At 51.2% G+C, this 8,860-nt stretch overlaps 4 protein-coding genes across 4 annotated transcripts; all 4 read right to left on the bottom strand.

Moving 5' to 3' along the window:
• Positions 1 to 129: 129 nt before the first annotated feature.
• Pmar_PMAR026475 (ubiquinol-cytochrome c reductase, iron-sulfur subunit, putative) lies at positions 130 to 1,180 on the bottom strand (the record flags this gene model as incomplete). The annotated part of the gene is made up of 7 exons (XM_002773472.1): positions 130 to 291; positions 337 to 521; positions 570 to 636; positions 681 to 774; positions 797 to 871; positions 918 to 981; positions 1,029 to 1,180. Coding segments are annotated over 7 exons (799 nt in total), but the record flags the coding sequence as incomplete, so codon positions are not given.
• A 1,128-nt stretch (positions 1,181 to 2,308) lies between these two features.
• Positions 2,309 to 6,053, bottom strand: Pmar_PMAR026474 (hypothetical protein; the record flags this gene model as incomplete). Its single annotated transcript, XM_002773471.1, has 16 exons — positions 5,273 to 6,053; positions 4,951 to 5,065; positions 4,822 to 4,903; positions 4,618 to 4,777; positions 4,467 to 4,564; positions 4,311 to 4,423; positions 4,167 to 4,270; positions 4,016 to 4,119; positions 3,733 to 3,959; positions 3,583 to 3,689; positions 3,440 to 3,532; positions 3,282 to 3,389; positions 3,168 to 3,239; positions 3,011 to 3,118; positions 2,779 to 2,875; positions 2,309 to 2,553 (listed from the first exon to the last, which is right to left on the bottom strand). Exons 1-16 carry the CDS (start codon positions 6,035 to 6,037, stop codon positions 2,309 to 2,311), a joined length of 2,598 nt encoding a protein of 865 aa, XP_002773517.1. The 5' UTR covers positions 6,038 to 6,053.
• Positions 6,054 to 6,117: 64 nt separating this feature from the next.
• On the bottom strand, positions 6,118 to 7,167 carry Pmar_PMAR026473 (hypothetical protein). The gene is made up of 7 exons (XM_002773470.1): positions 7,060 to 7,167; positions 6,907 to 7,002; positions 6,749 to 6,853; positions 6,563 to 6,701; positions 6,426 to 6,518; positions 6,225 to 6,373; positions 6,118 to 6,170 (listed from the first exon to the last, which is right to left on the bottom strand). The coding sequence occupies exons 1-7, from the start codon at positions 7,133 to 7,135 to the stop codon at positions 6,130 to 6,132; spliced, it is 699 nt and encodes a 232-aa protein (XP_002773516.1). The 5' UTR covers positions 7,136 to 7,167; the 3' UTR covers positions 6,118 to 6,129.
• A 179-nt stretch (positions 7,168 to 7,346) lies between these two features.
• Pmar_PMAR026472 (origin recognition complex subunit, putative) lies at positions 7,347 to 8,705 on the bottom strand (the record flags this gene model as incomplete). The annotated part of the gene is made up of 8 exons (XM_002773469.1): positions 7,347 to 7,445; positions 7,506 to 7,591; positions 7,637 to 7,730; positions 7,775 to 7,993; positions 8,043 to 8,183; positions 8,235 to 8,343; positions 8,387 to 8,490; positions 8,535 to 8,705. The coding sequence occupies 8 exons, from the start codon at positions 8,703 to 8,705 to the stop codon at positions 7,347 to 7,349; spliced, it is 1,023 nt and encodes a 340-aa protein (XP_002773515.1).
• Between the last annotated feature and the right edge of the window lie 155 nt (positions 8,706 to 8,860).

The following is an 8,860-nucleotide window of genomic DNA, read 5'->3' as shown; positions in this document are numbered from 1 at the left end:
GGTCCTTATCGCGTTCGGGGTCTCTCAAACTGTTAACGATTGCATCATCAGCAGTCGCTGCATCTATCATAGCTTGCGTACCTGCGTATGCTCAGATGTGGACATATTTTGCATCTTACATGCTTCAACCTAAGATATCCTTCTTACGTCTTCTCACAAAAACCGGTTTTCCCCTCCATTTAACAACAAAGTTCTGCCCTGGCTGAATACCCCTCAAGTCGACCTCAATGACCCCCGCAGCTATCGCATCGCGTGCTGGCCAAAGACCATGGACGACCTTAACCACCGTGCCTGAGATCTATGATATTTACCATACTAATAGGACGGATGAACTACCTCTCAAGAATGCCAAACCAATGAGACCAAACATCCCTGTAGCGAAGTAGTGGAAGGGCCGGCGATCAGCATGCCAGGTTGGAAGGCGGGTGTGGCGGAAATCAAGATGGCCTTCAGGGACGCACGTATCGGGACAAGGAATGTTCTCAGCATACCCAACAGGGCGGAAGTTATCCGGATTGAACCTGAGTCGAGGGCGCGTCCTTCAGACCGGTGGTCGTGATAATGATGACCTTGCAATGGATTGGATAGCAGGCTCTCCCTCTCGCTTCCACACATCAGTACGAGTGACGTTAGCGCCTGGAAAGGATACTCTCAGATACTCGATAGAGTCGACTTAGCACCGGCGGCTAACTCTCCCTTGGCGACATCAGGCTTCCTTGGGAACACGGGTTCACGCAGATGCTCGTAATGACAATAGACGTACCTGTAGGAGGGCTGAGAAACCCAAGGCCGGTACAAGGCCACTACTCTCCCCAGCCACGCATGATGTGGGGTCCCCACGGGTCTTCATCAGCTTACGAGTATCATCAACCTGAGAATGGTTAGATACGAAGGGACGGCAAGAGGACTGAACCCACCGGAGGGTACTTCTCGGTTTTCTCAGGGTCGGGGTGTTGGGAAATGTGGTCGACTTGGTCGAATCTGAGGGGAGATAGGTTCTTTAGGTTGACAGGCGGCGATAGGGTTACCTGTTGTACCACATAGGCTTCTCACTGGAAGGCTCAGTCCTCCAAGAGTCGATCGTCTTCACAGTAGTTGGACGATGTAGACGAAACGCAGATGTATGGAGGAGACGACCTCTCTGGGTTGAAGGACGACGGCCCCCACCAGCGAGCAACATACTCATCAGGAGGCTCAAAAATGGTATGGTACACTCTAGAACATTGCATAATAGGTGGCGATGCGTACTTAAGATAGCTTAGAATTCGTTTTTGTATCTCAGGCCCAATGGATGCATTCAGAAACGCTACGATGATGAAAATCAACACTTGAGGAGTGACCGGCGGCTACTGCCCCGACGACGGCAGTTCACGGTTCGAACGTAGGCAAACCGCTAGGGGCGATTGAGAAGGCTCGGCCCGCTCTTTACCTGCTGGGGTTCCTCTCTCTCTTTGGGGCATGGCCGTGGATGATATGGTGTGTGTAGATCTGTTGCCGGACATTATGGGTCTAGTGCTCTATCGCCCCTCGAACATACAAACGCCGACTTCAGTGATTACGAGCCTTCCCTAGTTTCATGCAAGATTCACGAAACTTGATTTCAACATGGGAGGTCGCCGCCCCGCATCCGTACGTATCCACATCTCTACGTATAAATCGTCACGCGCCACCAAAAAGTAAGGACAACCTCGCTTCGAAAGTTTTTGTAGATAAATATGGTGCAGTGGGTTAGATTTATAGTAACTGAGAGGGTGTCCAGAGTTCAATCCTCGAAATTTTTAGTTTTATTTTCGAGCGTTTACCGCGTTTACCGTCCCCTACGACACGGCTTATCATATCGCACGCCTCCGAAATTTATCACTTTTCTAAACCACGGGTTGCAAGAGCTGGCGAGTGATATACGGTATATCATATACCGAGAATCGGACCAGGGTAGATACCTTGCAGCGCGACTCTTCTTATGCAAGATTATCAACTTTTTGGAATAAAAAGTTATAGGAATTACCCTGTCTGACAGGTTTTGCGTGTTTGATATCATCCGAATCTCTTGAGTTGATTTCAGTCACAGATTCGGACTCCCCATACTCGAATACGTATATTCCCGCGCTTTCAGCCTTATTCACTCCCATACCGAGGAGAAATCGGTCAAGATTGGTTTCCTCGGGATTTTCGGCGGGCGTCGTTAGGCGTTCGCACGATAGGCTTCAAGCCTATAGCCGCTACGCTCCGTTTTTTTCACAATGTTGCTGAAGTAGGTGCGCATTTTCGAATTATTTCACTCTGATGCTTCTCACACGCCGCCTTCACTTCAAACGACTGGAATGTCCATTTCACGAGGCGCGCTTGCACGCACATTAGCGCGCGCCTTGATAATCGATTTGTTAGGGCGCACTTTCGTCAACTTCCTGAGACGCGCCTTCCGCGTCACTGGCACCCCAAAAAGTTCCTCACGAAGCGCCCGCTTCGTACCCTTGTTGCATGACCATGATTGTGCCTCGTAAATTGGCGATTTGAGGAGATGAGGCTGGGCTTGCCATGGGCAATCCATACCATCTGCAATAATTACATCATCATCCATAAAACCTCTTGTTGTGACACCTAACGAGGTATTCAAATCGAGGTTTAGTCTTGCGTATGCATATGACCATCGTAAAGAGGAGGGCAGTTGGAGGGCAGTTAGAGTAGAAGTGTCAGGAGACTCTGTACGTCCCGTAATTGTCCTTGGGGGTGTACTGAATGGGCAGTTGAGAAGATCTTCATTATTGCCGGGTGGTTTACCCAGAATGTGGGTGAGAGCAACTCGACTGACGCGAAAAGGAAAGTTCAGAAACGTATGATCATCATGTTCCAACGAGGCATACGACACGGAAGTGTCCTAATAACACATCACGATGGACAGTATCAGTATTGAGAGTAATAGCAGTCAGGTGGGGGAGCTCGGGCATCAACCGCGTCAGGGTATTGCGTAACTGAAGGTATGATCGCCAATAAGGATCGTCACAGGAAGCACCTCATTCTCGGACCGGTCCGGCCTGGCGGAGTTGATGAAGGCTCGTTTCCGAGGATGCTTGACGCCGTCAGTGCGGACCTCGGGAGGGTCCGAGCCATGGATGAAGACCTGACGGCGGAGGCAAAGAGGATCTCTCTCATCGGCAATGAGTGTCTACCTCACAGAGGGCTAGGATGCAGTTGATGACCTGTAGCTCTGCGAGAGACAGAGTCTCGATACCCCCATGTACCTGACAGTGCACCCTTCAGCTCGTATATGCTGATGATGCTACTCCTGAGCTCATCCACATCATCAAAGCTGTTATCAAGTCACTCGATACGTGATGGGTGACAGACCTCTGGTTGGACGACCAACTCGGGGGTGGGAAGTTAACTCCATTCTGAACTAGAGACCTACTACGAATCGATCGACTACCACCAGTCGGCCTACTGCTGCTGCAACAGCCTTGGTCTCGGCTAGGATCGATGGTGAAATCCATTGCTCTATACTACTTGGTGGTCGCGGACGAGTGGCAATAACGGTCTAAAGCAGAGCCTGATGACCCCTGCCGACCCCTCACCGTCACAGCTCACCTGTAGGTCTGGATCTGTCCTCGTGATGAAGCGTGGAGGGTTGTATACCTCCAGGATGTCGTCCTTGGATGGTAGCGGAGTCGGCCGATTTTGAACATCGAACACAGCTACAATGGGCAATACGGTACACTACGAGAAGCATAGGCGTACTGGGAACATAGAGGCCTCCCTCAGCCTCCTTCATGTCTCTAAGAACGTCCAGTTGTCCCATCGATCGAGCCATCACGACCTGCCCTACAGCCAGGACCCTCAGGACCCGACGAATTGCCGAGTCCACTGCATTGTCGGCGGTGTTGGAGACGACCGTCGGGTGGCATCCACACCGTCTTTGGGGCTCTCGAGCATCACCATTGAAAGGCTCCGCTCCAACAGACTCTCTGAAGGAGATGAACAACCTCCCCCACAATTCGAGTGACGATGGTGATGCCTTTACCGCGTCTGATAGTTGCCCTGTTGCCAACGCTTGTCGTCTTGATGCCATACCAACTTCGGGACCATAGGGGCTCTGATCATCTTCCCCTTTCGGGCAGCACCGACCTATCATAAGGCCCATCTACCATCATAGTCCTATCAGATTACCCCACCTTATAACTTGAATAGAATTTCTCTACCACCCTCACTGCTCGAGGGTCGTAGTCGTATTCAGTGACTCTATCAGAGCTCTTCATACAGGAGCATTCCCCTGTACCTGGCAGAGACCTATTGCCACCACCAAGGCCTGGCCTCACATGGTGCTGTGGCGGACATATGCTGCATAGCTAGAACCAGAAGGACAGCACTGAGCTGAGGCATGTTCATCTGGCAGAGACATCCGAGGGTGAGCTCTCGATCACAGAAGGACCTGTTAGACATTCCCACACCGACACCCATCACGAGATACGGACCTCAGAGCTGTGCTGCATTCATTCTGAGTTGAGAAGTTGCCGAGGGAAGCAACTATTTGGGCAACATCATCGGCAGTACTAGCCGACGAGCTCAAAGCCTGCTGACGACGATGCATGTGGGGACGTATGCCAATAAGCAGCTGGGCCTCACTTTGAAGCTGAGCCTATGAGCCATGGAAGGCTCTACCTCATCATAGTTCTCGGCGATGCTGTGGAAAGTACGGATCGTCGAACGTGTGTCATCATCATCGTCGTTATCATTACTCGAGTGTTCTTCCTTCTCCTCTGCCGTCCCCGAGATAGATGATAACCTGAGGGATCCTCCATCATATGGCTCTAGTGGACTAGGAAGGACCTCATTGTGAGAATACGATTCAGTGCCATGTTGCCGTACTCAGCATTGGCTGCGACCTGTAGCACTCTTGCACACTCCGAATCTGTGATAATGGTCATGGAGTGTCAGGGCCAAGGGGTTTACTACTACCATCTATCGCTGTATGGGCATGATTGTCCAGTAGGAGAGCATATCCTAGTTGGAGGACCTTCTCATGGATCGGGGCTGGCCAGGTACCGCTAAAAGTCTCGAGTATATCAACAACCTGATACAGAGCTGACGGTGGTCTCTGGTCATTAGGTCGAAGCAGCGTTCAAGTGGGGTATCAAGGAGTCGATTCAGCTTTATGACTACACAGAATAAGAATTTCCGAATGGATTGTCTCTCGAGCACAACAGCATTATGATCAGCATCAGGAGTCTATGTAGGTAATTCTATAAAGAATAACTCTACCGTTGAGTCCCCCACTCACCATGGACTTCGATACCTTCCCATCACACATACGTTGGTAGAGGCGGTCTCCGAGCCGTTGAAGGGTCTTCTGAAGTCCCTGTCCTTCTACAGCACCGACGACAACAGCCACTCGTAGAAGCATTCGAGCCACACCACAGAGCTCGGTAGTCGACATGAGGACGAGACCATGGGTCCTATTGGGGTCTTGCATCTGGTATCTACGCCACGCTGCTGCATACAGTCCAGAGGCTACATAAGGGAATGCCTCAGGAGCATGGAGGGCTATCAACCTAAGGGAGTCTCCTTTGAGGTCCTCCAACCTCATCTGTCCAACAGCTCGCCCTAGCTCCTCAACGTAGCCATAACATGATAGATACAGTATAAGATTTCTCATTTGCTCAGCAGGTAGGCTACCTACTCCTTGGGTCACCTTAGAGGGCAGTCGGGGATCACATAGGACCATAGTAGCATTGCCAGCTTCCATCATATCCCTAACTATGGTGAGCCTCTCTGATGGTGTGAAGGTGTTCTCCTCCTCAACGACTCGACGGCCTATGTGTTTCCACACCCATTCCGGTGCACGATAGATGTCCCGATGGTTATAAAGGGTGTTAGCCAGTCGGAGTGTGTGGTGCCACTGACCACTATCGATGTATTGACGTAAGAGGCTATCCCACTCAAGCACAGGCTGTCTACGAAGGGCTCGATGAATGGGCATGGAGGAGGCGAACCGTCGATGATGAGGGTAGTGATGACGCGGAGGAGGGCGGTAGCGAGCAAACATGATATGAAGGGGGGCTACACTCCATAACGATATCGGTCACTGCTAGAGGTGGTTGATAACGAACACAACATCCAAGGACATTATCATTATCATCATCGCCGCATCGAACGGCGTTTCCGTAGTCTGTTGTCACCTGAGGTGATAGCATGCTTCGATCATCATTATCCTCACAGCGAGGACAACATACCTGATCGCTGGACAGGCCCTCCTGCATTCATGCCCTCACTCATTGCCGACTGCTGTTCTTGGTGAGGTGTAGGTAGGACGGGCGCTGCTGGGACTCTAGTCGAGACCGACACTCGCATGCCGCCAGGCTGTGGGGTGACGGTTCGAACTCTGACAATTATCGAGTGCTCTCCTCATCCTTCTTCCATCACTCATGACCTACACTGTGAAGTTCTCGCAGTACTGACACTTGAGGACCTGATCGGCTGTCGAGGAGGACCCCTCAGGTAAAGGGTCTGATGGCGAGGTATGGGACCTGATCCGTATCATACCATTCGGGCATGAAGATACCATACGCACCCCTGGCGGGCATCATCGAAGAAGTTAAAGACCGCATCCTGCTGAGGGGCATGCTGCTGGTCCTTGGTGCGATAAGGCCTCCATGGGAGGCGGTTCGAGGTGATGTCGGTGAGGGCATCCACACTTGGGTTCATCAGGCCTGATGAACCCAGAAGGGCTACAGGATAGGACCAGCCCCAGACCTACCCTCCATCCCCTTCCTCTTCTGTCGTAATACTGCAGGGCAGTCAGGATCCCCCCTCCTCCTCTCCTGGAGAGTGACCAGGCATTGGCTTACCGCAAATACAACGACTAAACGATGACGACGATCGTGAACTCCATATCGTCATAGCAGCTCCACTGACCAGCGAGTATGTTGGCGAATATGAGATAATCATCAGAACGACGAAGGTAGGGCGATAGGATACTACGGGAGGGAAATGCCTCAGGAACAGCATCCCCTAAGACGACTACTGTCAAAGACCACAACTATCACTGCTGCTGCTGCCGCCGCCCACCTGAGTCGGCTGCACACAGCTGTATCAAGAGGAAGGATATACTGCCGAGTGAGGAAGGACTACTCGAAGGTAGCATTAGTTGGAAAGGTAGCGAGTAGTATAAACGACATAAACTAAGTTGAGGGGTTTATACGCCCATTGATACTATAATGTGAGTGTGAATTACCCAGGTGTAACCCTCTTCATATGGACGCCCAGAGGGAGGGGGTCTCTTCCCCAAGGCACCCAATTGGCACTCAATAACACAACATTGGGTATCATTGAACTTGCAGTTGACATGAAAGCCATCAGACTAGCAGCCTTCTAGCCAGATCATTATTGTCATCCCGTTGCTTCAATGCGTACTCAACATCAGCTCTGTCAATGTAACCACTCAGTGATACTATCTAAAAACAAGTCGACCCAGATGGAGGAGGAAGAGGAGGGGGCAGGAGTAGACGACTTACAGTGAGAGCTCCCGGCTCGTCCTCAGCACATTGCCGTAGCCGCTCATCCCGACGCCGCTTATCCGTCACCGAACCAACTGCCGTCCCTGAGGGGCCCCACTCTAACCGTGATACAAGTAACCTCAACTCACGACTTCGCTGCTTGTCAGCAGTCGAAAGGAGGTCCTTCGCACCACGCTTCTGAGTCACCATCTGCAGGTCTTCCCCTAGATCCTCCATTCCGGCCTATGCAGCAGATAGAGAAGTACTCGAGCATGGACTTGAACTACCCTCTCATCGTCATCATCATCGGGACAGTCCCTCAAGTAGAGGGAGTTCTTCATGACAGTGTAGAGGTTTATTATACCCCAATTCTCGAGCTTTGCCGCGAGGACTTCAAAGTCGCGGAAGGGCATCACGTATCCCCCAGGGTACTCATTATAGCCTTCGGGTGGATGATGATAAGATAGAGCATTCATCTTATCATAAACTGCATGTAGAGTGATGGACTAAAGCAGAGGCAACCTGTAAGTTGCAGAGCATGGACCACCTCGAAACCTGTGGGCTCCTCTGGGCTCGCATTAGCATTATGAATGCTAACATGAATCGGAAATGGAAGGTATGCAGAGACGTGACCTTGTCGACTAGCACACTCGAAAAAGTGTCACTTTGAGCGGCGTTTATCTCAGCGGGTGTGACCTGAACCTCTTTTGTATCATGTATGGCCAACCTCAAGATATTCATCATTACCTTACATCCCCTCTTCCGCAACTCTATCGCTCTACGACAGATATGTAAAGCCTTGCGTATATCCCCCGAGACCGATGCCACCCTCATAGCACATAGCTTGATAGCATTGCTGAAGCCGACACTATACATTCCATAGTACCCTAACTCGCTACCTCTCAAAAACAGCCCCTCCCCCGCACTCCTCCATACGGTGGCGAATGATCTCGGCTATTTGGTCACTCGAATATGGGCTGAAGTTTACACGGCCGAACCCCAGCTGAGTAGCAGAGACCTCAACCAGTGATGATTGCGCTTGCTCACTCTCGAGGCCACTCGAGGAATCATCCGTTCGGGTAGATCCATCGTATTAGCGATGGCTACAACGGCGAGCTTGGATGTGGGTAGAGTCGGCCAATCAAAGAGGCAGTAGAGGACCTTCTGTTGTTTGGTGACTAGGTAGTCCAGCTCGTCGATGACGACGACACTGATCATATAAATGCAGGATGTGGGATTCGAACCCGGGTCGACTCACAGAACTGCTTCATCAGGACTGCCCTTCCGCATGTAAGCATCGAGCTTATCATAAGCAACTGCTGCCGAGACTTTAGCAGGGCCTATCTCTAACGCCGTGTACAGCTCTCTGAGGG

The sequence above is a fragment of the Perkinsus marinus genome (assembly GCF_000006405.1).
Source record: "Perkinsus marinus ATCC 50983 genomic scaffold scf_1104296958780, whole genome shotgun sequence".
Lineage (NCBI taxonomy): Eukaryota > Perkinsozoa > Perkinsida > Perkinsidae > Perkinsus > Perkinsus marinus.
Note: the sequence above shows the minus strand (reverse complement) of the source record. Positions and strands in the feature narration are given on the sequence as shown.

Bases quoted from the DNA above. Each gene is read 5' to 3' on its own strand.
- Pmar_PMAR026473 (XM_002773470.1), bottom strand. From the start codon at position 7,135: ATGCTACCTTCGAGTAGTCCTTCCTCACTCGGCAGTATATCCTTCCTC. The intron at 6,374-6,425 runs GTAGGTCATGAG...GATAATTGTCAG, and splicing joins TACTGCGAGAACTTCACAGT to AGTTCGAACCGTCACCCCAC. The intron at 6,171-6,224 runs GTATGTTGTCCT...CTATCACCTCAG, and splicing joins AGGGCCTGTCCAGCGATCAG to GTGACAACAGACTACGGAAA.